Source organism: Pagrus major, chromosome 5 (genome assembly GCF_040436345.1).
Source record: "Pagrus major chromosome 5, Pma_NU_1.0".
In the NCBI taxonomy this organism is placed as follows: Eukaryota; Metazoa; Chordata; class Actinopteri; order Spariformes; family Sparidae; genus Pagrus; species Pagrus major.
In genome coordinates, this window is record NC_133219.1 from 12727364 (window position 1) to 12748825 (window position 21462).

The 21462-nt window shown below is 39.7% G+C and overlaps 2 protein-coding genes and 1 long non-coding RNA gene across 3 annotated transcripts in view; all 3 read right to left on the bottom strand.

Moving 5' to 3' along the window:
- The window catches only part of pip5k1bb (phosphatidylinositol-4-phosphate 5-kinase, type I, beta b), a 33865-nt gene extending 27089 nt beyond the window's left edge, over positions 1-6776 (bottom strand). Inside the window, exon 1 of the mRNA XM_073465365.1 lies at positions 6565-6776. The gene's annotated coding sequence lies outside the window, so the exon portion shown is untranslated. The remainder of the gene's footprint in view (positions 1-6564) is intronic.
- Positions 6777-7347: 571 nt separating this feature from the next.
- Positions 7348-8096, bottom strand: LOC140995457 (uncharacterized). The gene is made up of 3 exons (XR_012178780.1): positions 8044-8096; positions 7499-7577; positions 7348-7389 (listed from the first exon to the last, which is right to left on the bottom strand). It is a non-coding gene; the product is annotated as an uncharacterized lncRNA (long non-coding RNA).
- Positions 8097-12044: 3948 nt separating this feature from the next.
- unc45b (unc-45 myosin chaperone B) lies at positions 12045-19697 on the bottom strand. Its single transcript, XM_073466421.1, has 20 exons — positions 19597-19697; positions 18765-18926; positions 18627-18663; positions 18306-18481; positions 17986-18075; positions 17720-17887; positions 17329-17494; positions 16977-17147; positions 16682-16853; positions 16234-16534; positions 16022-16116; positions 15498-15639; positions 15273-15413; positions 15010-15137; positions 14741-14807; positions 14440-14553; positions 14069-14184; positions 13839-13956; positions 13573-13728; positions 12045-12467 (listed from the first exon to the last, which is right to left on the bottom strand). Exons 2-20 carry the CDS (start codon positions 18924-18926, stop codon positions 12195-12197), a joined length of 2793 nt encoding a protein of 930 aa, XP_073322522.1. The 5' UTR covers positions 19597-19697; the 3' UTR covers positions 12045-12194.
- Positions 19698-21462: the final 1765 nt, after the last annotated feature.

A 21462-nucleotide genomic window follows, 5' to 3' on the forward strand; every position in this document is an offset into this window, starting at 1 on the left:
AATTAATGCCATGTTATTTTGGCATTGATCTTGCAATTTATCTGAGAACGATGGAAAACTTTGGTTATCAGGTTTGGATAAGTCTTGTCATGAAAGTTACATTATCCCATGGATGGACAGTGCTATACAACACGTCTGATCAACCCACCAGCGGAGCTAGCATGGCCAAAAATAAAGTGATGTATATCTTAAACACATTATGCTGCAAAATAACACAACTGCAAAGAATGGGAGCTCTTTACAATGAGAAACTGTCAGTGATGCATCATCACACAGAGTGTTCAGTGTTTGCTGAGCACAACACAAATCTGATTTCTTGTTATAGTGTAATAAACAATGTGAATGTGTGAGTATACCACCGGCCAGGCAGCTATCAGCAGCTAAATGTGCCTTTAAAGTATTGATGGTATTTGACCTTTTGGCAACAGCAAATACAGAGAAACAATAGGTGGGAGGGAAAGAGGGACTACACCTACAGAGCTGTGACCTTTCAGGTGTGACATAAACAGAAAAAAATGAGCTAGAGGGAGAGAGAAGGGAGTGAAAAAGAGGAAAAGACAGAGGAAGACAATGGCAGAGAGATACAGAGACAGAGAACAAAAGGTGTGAGAGTTTTTAAATATTTAGTTGACTTATTATTTCTGCATCAACAATGTACAACAAGCCCACATGTCAAGTTTTATTCAAAGCAAAGCACTATTCTCAGCAGGTCAGAAAAAAGAGAAGAATCTATACTGTAATAAAGCAAATGCACTACATAATCACATGCTATAGAGCAAGAGATTCAATATATGCTGTTTACTGAGAAACCTAGGGGGAGGACTCGGCCTGTGTATTTGTAATTCAGAGAGTGTCTCGCTCAAGTTCCACTCTGCATGAGAAGCAGTGAGGAGGAGGTCACCCTCTGTGTCCAGAGAGTCACATGATTCAACCGAAGGAATGGAGGGGGGAAAGGAGAAACATAGCGATGAGTATATGGAGAGAAAACAGAGACAATGTTCTCTAAAGACACAGAGACAGGGAGAGGCTGCCCTGATGGAGCGATACACTACACCACGACACTCTCTGAACCAAGGCCTTTTTACAGCAGGCTTATTATATTCAACCACCAGTGTTATCTACGCAAGATGGCCTCAGCTCCTAACGTCACGGCCCATTGAAAACATGATCCTATAACACAAAGAGAAGAAGAGAGAGACTTGCCCATCCCAGTAAAGGTCTGTTTAGTTTTACTCAGCCCTGCCCTGGAGTCCAAAGGTCCTCTTACTCTGCTCACCACAAGGGTGACAGGCAGGTTTATTAGCTATATTATTCTTAGTAGTTGTCAATCATGATGATAAGAGGGGATTAGGTCACCCCGCCTTTCTTGATCAGAGGTGACAGACTGCTGGGGAAATTAATGTTTTCAAATTTCCGCTGTCTTTAATTCTTTGCTCCACTTGTTTGTCTTCACCCACCCCTCCTTGTCTTCCTGTCTGATACTTTCATTTTGTCATCACTCCTTCTCACTCTCTCACTCTAGCACCCAAGGGTCCCGAGTAGGCCTCCGCAGGCCTTGTCATTACCATGACAGGAAGGAGGAGGGTGTGGGGGGCTCAGCAGGGCCAAAATAACAACAACAACAACAACAACAACAAACAACAACAAACTCCACAACCTCCCAAATAATCTGAATTCCTGCAGAGCTGCCAACCTACTGCTCTGCCTGCAACCCTCCAAACTAACCAATCATTGTACAAAGGAGCACAATTACGAGCCAATTACCACTGTAGGCCTCCTTTGGCAGATTTTGCTGCGGGGCCGGGAAGGGAGGGGGAACTCCTGTTTGGAAGTCATGAAGATCAAAGCTATAATACTGGGAAATTCTACATCCAGATTCACCTACTGCAAAGCAAAGCCAAGGGCATTTTACTGACACTAGCATTTGTTGACAGTCCTTTCAAGATCAACATATATCTGTACAATCACAAATTTAGGAAGTCAGTGTAGCTGAGACCGAGGCTTTGAGTCTCTAAAATGCATTGAACATACAGTGTAACTGCATATTTTAATTAGGGCAGCACAATTTATCGAAATATTAGCGAAATTGCAATCACAGAGTCTGCCATAAATGTGTAAAATCAGCATTATAATGAGGTAATGTTCTGCTACAGAGATGCCCTTGCCTACAATTCTTGTTTGTTTTGGTACAGACCCCAACAAATGTCACATCTTTATGATTTTAATAGTCTCATTTCAGTTAAAATGCAGACTATGATGTAATAGTCATCATTCCCCCTTATTGTGAATGATATCGCAATTGTGATACATGTCAAAATAATTGCAATATGATTTTTTTTTCCTATATCGTGCAGCCCTAATTTCAATTGGACCCACACTGGCTGGTAAATGCCCAGGTCCTGATACACTTCCCACCTCCAATTTGTAATACAGGTAGTATATGTATATTCGTAGTCTCCAAATCCAAGCCAAGATAACCCTGATGACATCAAATCAGGACTTAAGATAGCTCCTCCTGAGCCACAGAAGAATTCCACAAATGTTTTTAGTTTGTACTAGTAAACTGATTTTCATGTGTAAAATCAGTGCCCCAGAATATGTTCTGCCCCATTATGCACTTTACTTTTTCTAACTTTCACCCTGAGAAAATCTGAAAAAAGTGATAGGTTATCATAGCTTATTTAGAGAGGACCACCGACTCTAGGTCTACCAAGGAATGCTGAGCTTGTAAACAGGCCTTTTTCAAGGACTAAAAAAAACATTTATGTTTTCTTTAACCTATCTCTAAACCTCTCATTTTCATACTGAATTTTAAGGCATACTAACAATACCCCTGTGTAGTAGTCGTAAGCTACTTCTGAATGATTTAACTAAAAGAAACTATGATTTCCTATTTGTTCATTCAACTGCGGTGGAAAATAACGTGGGCGAGTTTTCATTTCCAAATACATTTTATATTGTCTAGTCTAGGGTGAACATTGATCACAGTATACTGATAGTAAAAGATTGATTATGAAGTCCTGGTGGCTATCAGTAGTATGTGGTATGTGCTGACAGGAGTGCAGCCTGAATGATGAATGAGGACAATATAACAGATAACAGAGAGAGAGAAGCCCACGCTGTGCTTAGGTGTACAACACCGCTGAACAGAGGTGCAGAGCCCTAACCTCATCCAATCAATAGAGTATGTGGGTCAAACTGCCCACTGACCTGTCTAGGTTTCAACACAAAGCACCTTCTTATTCAGCAGTGCTCTGGTTTATATTGCCATTGAGAAAGTGCCTCTAATTGATTGTACTTTGAGGAGTATTGATTCAATTAGTCAAACGATCTGTTGCTCTATTGACAATAAATTCCTTTTTTGATGAACAGTGAATCATTTTATTTATCTAATACAAACACCAAACACGCTTGTAAATGGTTCACAAACATAGATACTGAGATGGCTAATATATCAGCCTATTTTAATTTATCCCAGATTTATCAGTATCATTTCATGTGTGTCTATGATGTGCGATTATGTTAAACAAAAATGAATACTAGCTGATTTCTCATGAGATTTTTTGGACTCTCAGGTGTTATCAGTATCTGCCTCAAAAGTCCTTTGATTTTTTTCAATTTTAACGAGCTTAATGATTAATTTAGTAATTGATCAGTCAAAATAGCACTAGTAGGTTAATGAAAAAAAATAGAAATTAAGTAATCCTCAGTCTAACAAGTAAAGAGCAAAGCAGTATAACACATAACACTAACAGTCAACAACAAAACCAACCGCATGTTATATATTGTAGGACATCCCACAACCACAGCCAGTTAAATCATAGTAAACTTAAAGACAATAACTTCATTAATATCAACTAGAGCAACCAATACCAAATCCTAAGACTCACAAAGATAGATTCCGCAATTTGTTTTTACACATTGTTTTCAAGCTGTATGAAAACATCCTACAAATCATCTCAATTCTCATTCCACATCAAACGCACCCCTTCGTTTCGCAGCTTTGCTGAAATGAAAGGAATCTGATTAAAAATAACTATGAGTGAAAAGCACAACATGTTGCTGAATAACCTGAGATAAAGAACTCTGGAAAGAAAACAAACACTCTCGTCACGCTTTCAAATGGAACGTGGCACATTAGCACCCCGACCCAGAACATAACACTGTAGACGAGAGAGTGAGAGAGAATCCTCTGAGAGAAGAAATCGAGTGGGTGTAGGAGGAAGAGAGGTCACACTAAACACACACAAACATTACAAGGATTTCATTATCACAACACAGTGAGGCATTTTTTATCAGAGCATCTTGAATGTAACCAGACCCAACCCGGAGCCACACCCCTGCATGTGGACACACATGGGTCAGTCAGACCATTATCAGGAATGAGAGACAGAGAGCTGAGAACTACTGTTCAGGGTACTGACTTATATAACTGTCTTAATGAGCCTCATATGCCAGTTATTCTGGTCCTATCACTACTGGGATCCCATGGTACAGTATGAGCACAGTCCACAGAATGCTCTTTGACCCCAGTCACAAGACTGCACTAAAAATCCTAACGCTGTTAACTGCTTTGCTACCTCTTCACAGGAAGCTCTGACAGGATAGTCAACTACAGATATGCTAATGTTGGCCTTCTGCTTTAAAGCAGTCTAATTGATTATTGCTTACGGTTACAATCAGTATCACGATTTAATCACTTATTTAAGAGAATCAGATCCACTACACTAAAAGCCCAAGGAGAGCTGAGAATAAATATGATTTGTGTTGACAAGGTTTTGGCTCTGCAGTGATGTGGCACTTCTGCTGCTACTCAAATGGAAATTATTACATAATACACAGATGCTGCTGACTATGGCAAGCAACATATCAGTGCAAGGGCAGCAGGCAGCAGGAGCTCAGGTGTTCGTCCCAAGGAAAGAGCAGGGGGATTTGCATGAGCTGTTTTCACTTTCAAACATCCTCTGCGGCAAGCTGCCCAACTGGCCAATTTCACTGCCTCGCAGTCAAATGAGGAAGGACCAGGAAATTCATAAGGAAAACCACAGGCTCATAATCCTGTGTGACACACTGTCCTAAAGCCTGGCTTGAAATCATAAAGATATTCAATCATTAATATCACACTTTGGTCTAAAATTAGTGCTAAAAAAAAAAAAATCATAAGATATTTTAGACATTTGCTGCTTCATTAACCACTTTCCAATGCAGCGAACCAAGGATAACATGAAAAGGGTCACAGGTCAAAATCAGACCCAGTACATAGCAGATACACCTCACTCTTCAGCCCGCTGAACAGTGTCCCTGTGACAGATGTGTAAAAATTATATGGTGTAGGTTAAACTTAAGAGGAAGCTAATAAATCTTGCATGTAATAGGAAAAAAAACTGAGTCATTTCTAAAGGAAACAACTCTCAAACAAGTTGTTCAAGATCCTCTCTCAAAGCACAGAGATACCCCAATGATATTATCATGTCATAAACACAAGCTCAACTGTTGAAGTGCCACCATAAGTCCAGACCATTCACTGGACACTACTGTTGTTGAGCTTGCTAAAGCAGATTCCCTGCTCACTAGACACCTCTCAATCTCCCAGCACAGCACACAAGACAACAAGTTATCTCTTTTTCTCTCTGGACTGGCAAAGCCATTTCACAGTAACAGCCTGGCTGCCAATTACCAGGAGGAGAAATGTAGCACTTCACTGTAAAGAGCAGTGATAATGTGATAGGTACTGACGCTCACACCCGTAAATGAAAGGCTGGTCCAGTGCAGCATCTAATAATGTAGACAGATAATATATCTGGAATACAGAAAATCTGTCACCTGGCCTACAGCACATGTTGTGCCAAAGGGATCCAACAGCTGTTCACTGCACACATGCAGAAGTTTCTTAGTAACTTGGTTTAAAGGTTAATCTGAGTCCCTTTTTGCAGGTATTAACAGCAAAACCTAGACATGAAGAGCATTATTCCAAGGTCAGATTCCCACAACATGCTTTAACCAGGGACTTTCTTCCTGTCAGCTAATGAGTTACACAACCTTCAACATGCTTGCCTCATTTCCCATCAAACGAGACAGACTTCCAGTTTCTAACTAAAGGCGCAAGACGTAGCTGCAGACGTAAACAACAAACTTCCTCATTAAGTAGACAACAGCAGCAAAAAGTAATGTTGACACAGCAAACACTAGTGACTGTCCTTACACGACAGGCTTTTCCCACCAATAACAGCAACACGAATTTCGATTATGTAGATTTTTAGATAGATAAAAAAAAAACTACATTTAATTTTACCCCTTCACTTCACTTGAGTGGTTTTTTATTTAAATTATGGGAAAATGAGAAAAACCTGATCATCTATAAAAACATTGTAACCGAGCAGAAACAGTTGAGGCGCACCTGCGGGTTTTCACCTGTCGCAACACCTGGGGACTGACATTTGCAACGAAATGTAATATGTAAGAATATGGTCTGTCAGAAATTAACATCAAATCTATTTCTACTGTGTAAATACATCTCAACATAGCTCATGTTTCGCACTATACATCAACTCACAGTCACCTTACCAGCCAATCTTCTTCTGTGTAGTCGTGTAGAAATAATGTTTTCCTCACAGGGGCTGCTGCAGTCCTCACAGAAAGCCCTTTCCTCTCACTGTCGATCCCCAACACACAAATAAATGCTTTGAAGATAAAATGTACGGAGTGTGTATTTCCACCACAGGCTGACTGTGTACAACTGAAGAGTCACTCCTCCACTGAGAGCAGCAAGAAGCCCTGTGTGTGTTTCTATGCCCTGCCTCTTTACATACAACCATGGCATTCGTGCAGCACTGGATACAAAAAAAAGACTCGAGTATGCCCTCTACCGGCAAGATCAGGAGCGCGACAAGCCACAGAGGACCTCAGTTTTCTCAGCAACAATTTATTTCATGCCAGAAATTAGTATGACAATAACACATCTGTTAGGTCTTCCAACTGCATTAAAAATGTTTAAGTTTTAATTTACTATTTAGACTGGTTGCTTGATAAGAGAGTATTGGTATCCCTGTTTTAACAATGTAAAGTAAATTGTGTTGACTTGTACAACAGTTAATAGAAGGAAGCATATTTCATAATGTTTATTTAAAAAAGAAAAAATCACAAAATATTGCAAGGCACTAGGCGTTTAAGCTCCATGTTCATGTTGAGAAGGAAACCTGCCGTTATCCAGTCCGGGACCACCGCCATGAGTGTACCTTAGAGTTTAAACAGTAATTTCAGAATAAGCACATTCACATCAATATTTGCACAACCTATGGGCTATATACTACCTATTTAATTTCCAATAACCTTTCGGTGGTTTCTCCAGGGCTTTGCATCACTCTCAGGGGTACAGTCACACCAGAGTCACTGAAACAAATTCATATTAAACATCAGGACATGTTGGTAACATAATATCATAACAGCTAAACATAAGAATAAAGACATTTTGCAAATAGCACTATTATATTTTGATTACCTCGCCGGCTGTTGCTCTGTGGTTCTTCTCTTTTTCCAGAAATACAGAGATAAGCCTATCATTACTAGCACTAAAACACCTGCGGAATCAAGAGATGGGTATTTAAGATAACTGTATCACTTTGTAATAAATGCAACTGACCATTGCAACTCTCAATACAACACCCATAAAATATTGCTCTCACCTGATTATCAACATTTGACAGACAAACATTTCAGCCCTGAGCAAAAGCAAGAAGATGGTGGCAGAGTAAAAGCAAGTCGGATTAGTAGCAAAAAGCAATATTTTCTTGACCTGTCTGTTGTTTGTGTACAAAAAAATCTTAAATTGTAAACTTAAACTGTCAAATAAATCCTAGAGTAAAAAGTATAGTATTTAGCTGTGAAATATAGTGGAGTACGAATATAAGGGGGAAGAGAAGAAAATACTCAATTTTGTGCTTGAGTAAAATATACTTTTGTTACATGACACCATGATTATCCAGAAGCAGAAGAAACAGGATGGAAGTAGACAAAGTATCTGATTTGCTGGTGTTCAGAACTTACACACTCCAGCAGCAATGTATCCAGGTGTTGCATGGTCCTTTATGGGGGCTGGGGATGGTGTGATAGCTAGAGGAGAGATGAAAACTTCCAGTCAATGGATGGTCGATCACAACAGTGAGCAACATGATGTAAATCGTGTGTCTGCAGTTTACCAATGGGAAAAGCACAGATGTTGCTGTGGCCTATTTGAGGAAACAGGAGCAGTATTATTATGTGTTATTAGATGGAACACCTTCCTACAAACATCACCAAATATATATTGCCTGTATACAATGTGACTATGATGCTATTTCATTTATAAGGAGTTATTAGACAAAATGTCAGAAAATATATTTTAACTGTAAAATGTGACTGTTTTTTATGAGAAAATGTGCTGGGTGTGATATTCTAATGTATCATTAGTATGAACAGATCGGTCACTCCATTTACAGCACATACTGGACAGAAACATTTCAATAAGAATAAATATATAAATCTAGTGCCCTCAGCTGGAGGGATGAGTCCTGACATTGCAGAAGTAGAAGCAGCAACTACAGAGGACAGCAGCAGAAAATGATTGCGATAAAAGGATACACTTTAAGTCTTTGCTGTAGTTCAGTGGGAATAAATGTAGGTCAAAATTCTTCTGTATCACTAGACATGAAACGAGAAACTGGTTGTCTGGACTCTGCTGCATTTATCGCTCTGCTTGATTTGGCTTCCCTCTCATATAGCATCATATAGCAGCATAAACATCATCATTACACTGTTAATCAACTTCACATGGCAGTTAGTGAACAAAATGAGTGCAAGAGGAAAATTCACAGTGAACAATACATTAAGGGCTTTAGATAGTAAAAGTAAATACCTTTACATTTTTCAGTCTGAATGTATCCGTCTTCCCCCTCAAAGTCACAGTCACCACGTGTATTGATGGAAACAAATGCCAGACCATCATGTTGGCAGACAGTATTGGGTGGTGGAGGGCCTGTGCAGTTTTCAATGCTGGTTCGATGAAAGAGTAGCTTTTCGTTGCAAAATACGGCAATAACATCAGCAGCACATCCTGGAGTCTTGCAGAAGAACAGCTGCGAAGACCTGTTTCCAGCTGTAACATCAAACAGTATAACTAAGAAATTACTCATGTAACTTTTTTTATCATGAGAGTGTTGTAAACAATAGACGACATACCTTGACTTGCTCTGACTGGAAAGCACTGAGCAAGTCCAGGAATAAACAGTAGCAGAAAGACGAAGATAGACTCTGTTAAGGCAAAAACATGAATTGAAAGGCTGTCTGATGGTTAACATTGGACTGATCTTAAAGTTGGTAAATTATTAGAAACCGACCATTCATGTTAGAGATCAGTGCTGAGAAGGCTCTCTGGATCACAAAACCCAATCCTGTTGCTTTCCACTGTTGCTCACTGGGACATACTTTGTTCCACCAATGGTCCTGGAGATCAGAAAAATAATACTTTTTCTCCTGTCTTTACCACTCAGACAGAACCAATTGCTTGGTCTAGTCTGTTTGAAACTTCATGAGCTAAAATCTTCTCGGCACACTACTTCCTCAGCAGTTTTGCCCCAGTTATCCCCTATTCCTTATTTTCCTTCATATCCCCACTTCAATTTGGGTTTTATGGGCAAAATGTTTTGTACTTTCTTATATGACTTAAATCATTACAACTTCCCCAATCCATACTACTTGCTTTGCTGTGTCATTGATTCCGTCTTATACCCCTTCTTGCTGATTCATTAAATTATGTTTGTTTTGAGTCATTTGAATCACCACAGTGACTCAAAGCTTCACATGAGATACCACTGTATTTCTATCAGTTGCGGAGCTGGTACTGTTACTGTTGTTAATATGTCTATTTACTTCAAAAACTGGAGAATATTATATATGTTGCTCTGTTTGTGCAAACAGTGGCTTACACTATTGCAGTCTAACAGCAGCCTCTGCAATTAATCTTTCTTCGTGAGGGTTTTAATGTTACGTTTTAGTTAAAACCATTTGAGAGAGGTGTGTTTGGGAGGATGTAGTTTGTGGTACTATTGAACTGTATTACATTAGGCCTATAGGTTACAGTGACCTGTTTCTCTTCTGTAGCCTATCCTCACTGGACTACATGGGTTGGACAATATCGAAGGAGGAGAAACAATACAATTCAACAGCACCACGAACTGAAACTGAAACCTACAGTATACCGCAAATGCTCTCCTATCCTGACTGACCCGTGGCTTCGGCGATATCTCTGAGTATGTATACACCCGTAACATTATCACTTGAAAGCTTATCTGCAGATTTTCACCTAGAGCGAAGTTTAAAACTTGGAAAAGAGGCAGACAACACAAGACAGTCCTTTCATACTGCAGCACTTACCTTCAGAAAGCTCCCAGAATATAGTCACTAATGCTTGTCTTTAAATTAATTCATCATAAGGTTTGAACATGGGTGCATGGGTCCTCCGTTTTCAGCGGGCGGCTGTTTTATACTGCGGTCACACCTCCTACACTTAAAAAGCGATGTAGACGGGCAAACAAAAACAAACCAAAAAAAATCCACATGTCAACATGTAAACCGAGTGATATAGCCTAGTATACCAAACCTTGAATACACTCCACCAGCTCTGCTCAGGTGTCATCATTATCCTGTCGCACTCCTCACGGCGAGGCAGATAGACGTTAGACGTAGGTGTTATATACAGATGTGCGCACAGGGGTTTTCCGTCATGGGAGGGGATGACATATATGGGCTGGCTCTTGGTACAGACCATTATTGCTAGGCGGTCGCCATATGCTACATGCAGTCAGTCACACACACACACACACACACACACACACACACACACCACTGTCATTGCTGTACCGTATGTTTATTTACTCGCATGACTAACATACAGTCATGATTTCAATTCCAACACAATTACGTGGCTGCCAGATTTTCACTGACTCAGAAATCTGCCTTTTAGTCATAGTGGCTAAAAACGTGCGTGGCATGCACTTCTGGAGAAAAAAAGTTGCACTTTTTTTTAACTTGAGCGCAAACAACTGGACTGATAAGGACTAAAGAGCCTCATGGAAGAAGTGAAGACAAGAATAATGAATGAAAAGAGCTTTCCAATGTGACAGGGAGGCTCGGTAGATCAACAGGTGGGTCATGTGAAATTCAAACTATTGAAAAATAATGCTAAATTTTCATTAGAAATATTCATATAAAAAGAAGCACTGTAATCCAGTAAAAAGAGGTTCGTCCCATTTGGGTGTAGCCTACTTCCCAATTAATCTAAATGTTACACTGGGGAAACATGACATGGAAGCTATGGGGAAAAAAATATCCATTTTCCATTCAAATATTCATGTAAAATGTATAATTACACATTAGCAATGAAAATAGGTGTGCCACATGAGATATATTTTTAATCATATTTTTTAGTAACATGGGCAAGTCAGCACAAAGGTACACAAAGGTGTTGTGTGTCATTCAAGAAATCACTGATAAAACATGTACTCAGTTGTTCACCTCATCTGATGACACAAATATTCTGGGAAAGTCTTATGGTGATCAGGTAGTCAGTGCTGGCGAACACAAACTTAGTTTCAATCTCTGCTTCATATTCCGCAAAAGTGGTGAGTCATGTAAATGCCTTTTTAAGCCTGGCTTGTTACTAAGCTGGTTGTCATGGTTCCGTTTATCAAAATAAATAATAATGCTATCTTTCCTTAGAAAACTGAAAGAAAGAATAAAAAGAGGGAAGTTTGTTCACATCTGCATTGTTTTCCAGGAACTCCAGAGTTGATGCTATAGATAACTATCTATATCAGATAGATAGATAGATAGATAGATAGATAGATAGATAGATAGATAGATAGATAGATAGATAGATAGATAGATAGACAGACAGACAGACAAGCACTATACAAGTAGCACATGTAAACTGATCAGTCTTAAATCACTCATTCCCGGTTCAACCCAAAGGGAAATTATTCTTCAACTCAACCCCCAAACAACCTCTGTAAAAGAAAACACTGATTTAGAGTTTTATTGATTTTGAGTCTTATTGTGAAATCCTTTAATATAGTTAATGTGGAAAAAACATTTGGGGTCTGTATTCAACAGAGGAAAAAAGAAGAAGGTCCATTGCTGTTGTTTTTCTTGTTGCCCGCATATTAAGAAGGGCTGGTGAAGGGTTTGATGACACCAAGATCCATAGCTTTGACTAGGCATGTGCGTGCCACATCGATGGGCTCCTGTCTCTTGGGATTGTCCGCTGCCTTCCCAATCACTGAGAGGATTTCCAGCATCTCACTTTCGATCAGCTTCTTGGTCAACTCACTGTCATCTGAGTTGAGCATGTTGTAGACAATCACAAGGCCACGGTGCTGTATCCGAGGGTCGGTGCTGAGACACAACCTCTGCAGGATCTCAAGCCACTGGGTGGTCTGTTGGGAGAGATCAATCACTCAACACGTCAGTGACACTCAACAATAAATCCAGTCACATCAAAAATGCCACATGCTGCTTTTCCAAACTTAGTGGTTTGGATATATTTTTTGAACACTTGCAGTTCTGAGTAGTGATAAATCAAAATTATTGATTAAGTTATTGTATATATAATGGCCATTGCTGTTCATGGGTGTGTGCCATGTTAGTTATCTCTACATGTCTTTGAGGTTGCTAGAAGAACTGATTAAAGGAGATGATTTCTGTACTCAACCAAATCTTGAGTAACTGATTTTAAACACATGTCCTTTCGTCATACATCCGTCACGACACAGGAAGAAAATCTGAAAAATGTTTTTGTTGACTTAGGAAACACCCTGTCAAGTGTGACAATCTGCGTCAAGAAACTGTGAAACTGGTGTCAAGTTTAGCAACCATTGTTTTTGCAGATAGACCAATAAAGACTCAAAGTCAAGATTCCCCAGCCTCTAACTTCATTATGCCATTTTTTCTTTTTTCAAATGTCTCTCACAAGACTCCTCTCACAACTTTGTGAGACACTGAATCATCCCAGTACTGTTAAACCACAGCTGTAATGTTAATGTAACAATTTAAAAATCATACAGGCCTTTGTTTAAACAAGCCATAGATATTAAGTTATTTCATGAGGCCACAATAGTTAAATTTGCTAAAGTTTTACAGATTAATACCATAATGACTTTGTAACATTCCAGTGATTCCAAATCAACTTTCTTTTTTATTCCAAATTAATTGACTAAAATTGAAACTGCATTGAGTGGTACAAATAGTAAGACTTGACACTCTAAAGCGCCTTCATACACAATGTATCTCTTGCCATTAATGATGAACAATGATGCCACAAAACAAAAAAACTGGAAGGTAAAGCATCAATATCATAGTTTCCCCCTATGACATCAAATTCAAAGTCAACCTGGACCTTGACTCTATTAGTGGAGATAAGGAACAAACAGATGCAGTGTACTTAGGCATCACAAAGGCTTGTAGGTGTTTCACACAGTGCCAAGTTTTTGCTTATGTGGCATCTGACAGACTGTATAAGTTATCAGTTCCTGCTGTACATACCACTTTGGTCATTTTGGTGCATAGCTTCTTCTGAGCAGCAGTGAGCATGGCAAGACCTCCAGCTGCAGCTCTCTGAAGATCTTCATCATCCTCGCCACATAGCAACACCAGCAGCTTCAACTTATCATTGCCATCTTGCAGATAACGATCTTGGACCTAAAAACACACAGTTGAAATTTTTTCATTGCAGCCACACCAGACAAGTGTTGCACATGTTGAGTCGTAAGTTATTATGTGTGGTTGTAGCTGCTTTTGTTTGTTCTCACCTCTTTACATGTAACCAGGTTGCACATGCATTCAGTGGCAGCCTGTCTGATCTGGTCATGGTCCTCAAACATGTAGTTCTCAATTTCTGGCAAAGCGTGCTCTTTTACAATCTTCACTCTGTAAAGTGGATGAAAACCCATTGAAACCCCCGTGAGCTGCAATGGAGTCACTTGCAAGAAATGAGCTATCAAGTGTGAACATAATATCTTGTGATGGTGCAAAATGTTACCTTAGTTTTTCACTGAAACCAGACAAGTTGGTGAGGCTTCTCAGAGCTTCGTAGTTCTGCATTCCATCTCTGTCTGTCTGAAGGAGGTTAACTAAAGGCCGCACCACCTCATACACCTGTCAACCAAGAAAGACCATGGGGTAAATAACAAATCAACAGACTTATATGCACATCAATCAGAAACAATAAATAAATTGTCCATCATTTCCCAGCATGCAGATAAAGAAAAAAAAGTCAAAAGCAGGGAATGTAAAAGTGTGTAGTCAATGAGAGAATAGGAAGAATGTGGTGCCACGGTAAATTTCCATTCCCCTTTCCTCACAATCTTTGTCTATAGATATAAACAAAGCAACTACTGTTTTATGTCTTACCCTCTCACCGGGGAAGGCAATTTCTGGGTTGGATATAGATGCAATCTTGGCAAGGGCGTGGCTGGCCTTCACCTTCCCAGCTTCTGTCCCTTCCAGAGCAAGTGGAATCAAAGCCTGAGGGCAGAGCCAGAAAAACAGCGGTGAACAACAGGAAGAATACTTTTGCAGTAACCAGTTGGTCCAGTTAATGCTTGTCAAGTTTTCTGGGGCTATCTGAACATTGTGGAACACTAATTTATTGTGACTTCATGAAGTGTCATAGATTCAATTGTACTCTTTGATTTCCAAATATATCACTCACCTTTCCTCCGCCTTGGGCTACAATAACACCACGATCTTTGGGATCCTCTGACAATGCCAAGAAAACCCTGAAGATAAAAAAAAAATGATAATAATGTATTTCTCAGAAATGTTGCAATGTAAGAAATGTGCACAATTAGGTTGTGCATGACATGGCATGTTATGAATCACCCGAGTCGGTTGTAATGGGGGATTCCAGCCAGTTATGTGACATTGTGATGACACAGAATGCCTCAGCATTACTTTGCTACAAGGTGCTTCTTCTCTCACCTTGACAACATCTCTTTTGTCTGGTCAGTCAGTATGGAGTTGTCTGCTTTGACCATGACAGCAAGAGCTGATGTGACTCCAGCCTTCAGCAGCCTTTTCACTCTCCTCTCAATAAAGTCCTTCTTGTCCTGAGAAAAGCAAGTTTACAAACTGTGTATAAGCATGCATACCGTATGAGTAACAGTTCCTGCTCTACCTACGTCAATTTAGATGTTGTGGTCTGTCTGAGGGGGTAGTTTGGTTTCTTTTTCTTCCTCTTTTACCTTTGGGTGCTGCTCAGGCACGTGCTGCTTTGAGAACTTGGCTAGTTGAACCAGCTCAGGTATGATCTCCTTCTTTTCATAGCAGTTGGTGCAGTTAATCAGGATGCACGCTACGGAATATAAGATTGTCTTATCCTTTGACTGAAAACACAGAAACAGGAAATGGTTATTTCTAATGTCCAACCACATTCACTTTATGTTTCTCTCTGTCTATTATTTTCATACCTTGGCCAGGTCAAACATGGCTTTCATGGCCTGCTCATCCTCAACAAAGTCATCTTTCACGTCAGCATCATTAGTCAGATAAGCAAGACCCTCGATGGCCCAGTTCCTTGTTTTGGTATCAATCTGGGGATTGCAAAGCCACCTACAGGAGTGAAATAAGAAACATTTATCAGAAGCTGTGATAATGTTAAGTGGGAGGATTGCATGGTAAATTTGACGCTGTAGGAATTGTATCCAAAACTTTACATCAAAATTAGACTAGATGACTAATAAGGTTAGACATTATATATATACATACATATATGTATATATATATATATATATATATATATATATATATATATATATATATATATATATATATATATATATATATATATATATATATATATATATACATATATATATATAAAAACCTAAATCTAGCACGGTTTCCACAACAATTATCTACAAACCACCAGTGTGTTTATTATTAAGGGTAATAATCTCCTCGATTCTTTAACAATCTATGTGTGAGCACTCACTTTCTGCACTGCTTGGCCAGCTTCTCTGTGGAGCCCTCAGCAAACTGCCTTAAGCTGTAATCATCACCTCCAGCTGAACCCAGTTTACAGAGACCCTGGAGAGGACATGGACATGGGCGTGCATACAAATACACATGCAGACAAAATCTAAAAGTTGTATAGACAAACTGAAATTCTTTAAATTCCTTTTTCCCATTTCCGTGCACACTCACCACCAGTGCTCGTATTTTGATCCTCTCATTCTTGGTCTTCTTGTAGATGTCCTTGAGCAATGACACACCGTTGGTGATGATGAAACTGGCACGGCTCATCTTTGAGGAGGAATGGATCAGCGCCTCTACAGCAACCATCTGGTCCACCTCACGTTCAGAGCCACACAGCGCCACCATCATTTCCATTATGCCTTGATGTCCAACCAAAGCATTACCAACATCAAATGGACCCTGAAGCAGTCCTGAGATGACGTTGATAGCATGAATGGTCTTGTCCATGTCGTTAGGGTCAATTTTGGATCTAATGGGAAAGGAATGGACAACAAGGGAATGACAAAAGAAGAAATAAAAGCGAAAAAGCATAATGGATGACGTGAGTTGGCTTATTCAACATTTACAAAGTCTTGGCCACAACACTACTCAATGACTCTGTATTTTACAGACGTACTTAATATATTCATCACAAATTTCCCTGAAGTTGGTTCTCTCTGGGTCACATTTGAGGTCGTCATAGATCTTGTTGAGGAGCACGCTTGCGATCAGCTGTGTATTGTCTGTCAAGGGCAGCTGGTCTGGTAGTTCAGGAACCTGACCACACACCTTGAGGATCTTCTTCAGACCTGGAGAACAAACACATATATACGTACATATACATATGAATATCTCATGACAGGGAGTCTGGGATGCAGCAATGGTCTTTAGCTCAAATCAAATAAGTGACCTGATGCAGCTGTCTGGCTCACCGTGGTCAATAGTGAAGAGTGCCCTGGAGTTGTCTCTCTCTTTCTTGTCTTTGCGAGGTACATTTTTGCTCAGCAGGTTCAGCGCCTGGTCTCTGCCAAGGCCAGACACCTTCTTACTAGCAACCATCTCCAGCAGAGAGAGAAGAATGGTTTTCAGGTCCTTAGATGCATCTGCAGAGGGACAGATGAAATAAAAGATTGTACATCTCAGTCAGCAGCATAGCCATAGTCATTTCCCCTTTACATTATGTCTGTGATTCTACGGGGTTTAGTTGAATTAATAATTAAGCACTGAATAAGTGTTCATAATAAAATCTACTTCTTGTTACAGATACAGATAAGTCTGTCTCACCCAAAACCAAGGCCTCTTCTTTCCCATATTCCCTACTATCTCCTCCAGTGAGGGAGTCGTTGATGCACTGGAACAGGTTGCAGGTTGCTAGTGCGATCTCCTCATTGTCAACAGCCATGATGCTGCACATCTTATCAATGCCCACCATGTGAATAATAGCCATGGCCTGTTTAGAGGTAGTGAAAAAAAAGTAGATTTTGTGGGGGAAAATAAAATGCAAATAATATAAAACTTTTTCCTAATGGGATCATATGGTAGAGGTTACACTTTTAAAATGTGTTGGTTTTGGAAAAGGCTACACAGTTGACATTGTAACCCTTGGTCTGGATTTCCACAAAATTTCACTTTTACATTTAATTTGTCTTGGCTCATTTTCTATGAGTAAGCTCACCCGGGCTTTGTGTCCTGTGCACATTCCTGACAAAGTACGAACAGCAGCCAGGATCATTTCTGGTTTGCCTGTCTCTATCATGTTGAGCAGCAGCGGCACTCCATTATTCTGGAAGATTCTCTCTGCTCCGGCATCTTCTCTGGACAGCACAATCAGGTTATTGGCAGCCTAGACATAAAAGCACATACAAGTAGCAGAAGTGAAACCAAATTCATATACCCACATCCTAACAAACAATAAAAACAGCAAGGAGAGAAAAAACTCACTTTTTCCCTCTTGTCCTTTTCCATTTCATCATCAAGGAGAATGTCAAACATGTTCTGTACCCTCGAATCTGTGGAGAATGTTGTCTTGAGCTGTGGAGAATCAAAACAAAACTTTCATCATTTCCTGATGCTGACATGTCCCAGTCATATACAAGCAGTTTGTTTGTTGTTCAGTGTCAGTTTTCCTTTGTAGAAACTATTGAATACTGTTGAACTCTCAAATACATATAGCAGTGCGGATTTAGCAGTATGGAATAAACATCTGTGTGTTTTTTGTATACTATATATCTACTTTATGTTATGTTTTCTTTAATGCTGACCTTGGCCTGGATGTCTGCTCCCAACCTGCGTAGAGTCTCTATGAAGGTCTTGTTCTTTGGTTCAAGAGTGGCACATCTCTGCACATCCTTGAAAGCCATGTCCAGTTTTCCTAGCTTCTCCAGAGCTTGGCAACGGCGGTACAAGGCTTTAATATCTGCTGCATCAACATCAATTGCTATAAAAGAGGAAGAAAGAGTCATGATGAGTCTGTGGCCTTTGGTTTAAGTTCATTTTGTCAGTGTTTTGGTGTCATTGCTGCTAATGTTTGGTTTGATTCTGTATTTGGTATTTTTGAAATGTCTGTATTCATTACTACCTACCTTTAGATGCATCAGAAGCTGCATTGGCATAGTTTTCCTGTAAGAAAAACAGGGGTTATCTGAATAAAAGTCTAAAAGTGCCAATGACATTGCAGATATAATCTGTTTGTTTTTATACTACTTTACCAAACTGCTTACCTTTTTTAAGTAGCATGCAGACCTGTTCCTGTAAATGACAGCAAGCACTTTTTTGTCCTTGCACACCTTGATGGCACTAGTGTAGCACTCAATGGCCTTGTCAATATCTCCTGCCTGGAAGTGTTTGTTTCCCTCATCTTTTAACTGGATCGGGTCTCCCATCTGCTAGAAAGATGGAGTATCAATTATGACATGCAAAACCTACATATTATGTAACTTTGTATTACGCTTATGTTTCATCAATTCTCAGCTCATCAGCCAAAGCACAATTTCACACTTTTAGTTTCATCAGTCAATCAAGCAAATGTAGAATTTTAACTGCAATAAAGCCACCAAAGGTTCATACCAAAGTCACATTTTACAATCACATAAAGAGATTTCTGGAAACAAACAAATATTTCAAATACTTAACAGATTAAAACAAATCTGCTCAATTGTTTTAGACCTATTTGTCATTTCAAAGGTAGTTATCATAATCTGTCTTCATAAATATATTATTTAAAACTGCTATAGAATTAGAGAATTTTTTACTCTTACCATTGTTGCTAATCAGTATCCTGCTGACCTGGGTCTTCTGTAGCACATGGGCATGCACATGCTATCTCTAACTTTAAATGGCCTCCCCTCAAGCCTTATTTGGGCATGGTCTCGTACCCCAGTCAGAGCATTAGAACAAATGACACTTTCCCAATGGACAGACACCATCTCCTCCTGCTCTCCTGATAGGCAATCAGTCTATTCCCTGTGTCCTTATCCTAAGTAGGCTACCCTCTACATACCTGAATGTCACTCAAATTAACAAAAAATCCAGATGTCTATAGCTGTACAGTACCTTTAGGGTTGTGCGGTGTGTGTCTGCGGTGCCTCTGCGTAGATGGTCTGGATCCCCAGTCCTTAGAGTTTGTTACAAACTTTTCCTGTCTTCTGTGACCTCCCCCCACCCACTCCTCAATTTATATTTATGGTGAATCTCAATGAGGTGGGACAAAGCCAAGTTGGCCAGTCGTCACACACAGGGGTTCACTCCAAGCACACCAGAACCCCAAGGAACAGCTTTGGTCAATGGTCATTATAAACCATGATTATTCGTGTTGCAAAAAATGTCCCTCCAGTAGCTTTGCATTGTCCCAGACTCTATGAATAAAACTGTTATTTTCCTTTAAGTAAGTTATGTGAGAGTGACCCCCTCAAAGATGGTCTGCTCCTGATAAGGTCTATTTAGGGCACAGACAGCTGAGAACTTACCAGCAAATGCCTGATGCCAAAGTGGCTGGTGGGGGGGAGGGGGGTGACAGCTGTAGGACCAGAGAGGAGTAGTATCTTCTGGAAAGAAAAAGAACTCGAGCCCCATAAATTGGTGTTAGGCATTTTTTGTAGTGATGGTTAGGGTAAGGGCAATGAGCAAAAGAATGCATTGCATCAAGAAGGGGACCTCGTAAGTATACAAGTGCAAATGTGTGTGAGTTTGTGTCTGTTGTTTACGTGTGAAATAGAATATAATAAAAGAGAACAAAACAACTGTGGTGAACAGGTTAGAAAGTTTTATTTTCACCAATCATTGCCATAGTTGTCATGTGCCATTTTATGATGAACTGCACTGGTGTTGTTTGGGCATTGTCAAGTCATAGGAACAGATACCTTATCAAATGTAGCAAATGTCTGTCTGCAGTCATCGCCAGGTCAACAGGACAGGTGGAAGTGAAAAGGATCGCAATACAGTCTAAACTAGGGAAATATGTAGGAATTGATTAAACCTTTCAATTGGCCTCTGCTTTGGCCATTGTGTATTTTAATATTTTATTGATTTAGTGTGATATTTAATTTAACTTTTTTCAAACACTGTGTTCATATGTCCTCAGTGAAATAAATTGGGGTACCACGTCGTCTCCTCACTTCCTCTTACCACACACCAAGTGTAGTTATAATGACACACACACACGTACACACACACACACACACACACACACACATGCACACACACACACACACACACACATGCACGCTCAAAGTAATAGTATGTATACTGTAAATAGGACCTCAAATATTTGGACAGTGGCCAAAATAATTTCACCAAAACTGTCCCTTTTACATTATAGGAGGAAAGGAGTGCTTTAGGGAGCTTGGGCTGTATGTAGCCTATGTGGACCTTTAGAGACTGATGCCACCAGGTGGCATAATCCAACCACTACAGTGAGATGGATTAAAGTACACTATTAAAGTTGGATTAGTGAAGTAGCTGAGTTTTTCAGGTATACCCCCTTCTAGACCTAAAAACACAGTGATGATCATCAATCATTAAAAATTGCAGGGGAAGCAACTAATTAAAAAGTCAGTTGAATTTTGGAAAACCAAAGGCCAGCATAAGAGTATCAGAAAACTCTTTTTTATTTATTTTCCCTACATAAATCAGATTTATTCAATTTAGTTGCACTCCTTAACTGCCCCAGTGTGGCAGTGGCTCTGTGGGGGCTACTCCCCAGTCTGAATGTATGAAATTCACAGGTACCAGACTGTCCTTTCAAAGACGATCAAACGCAGTAGGATTTACTTGATAGGCCTATTTTATTATTGTCTGTTTCAAATTAACTGGATTTTCTGTCATTTTTGGGACACTTTCGTTTTGTGTAGTGACATGCCTACCTGCATATAAAAAATCTAATACCGCCACAAAGAGTCAGATGAAACTACAAGATCTAAT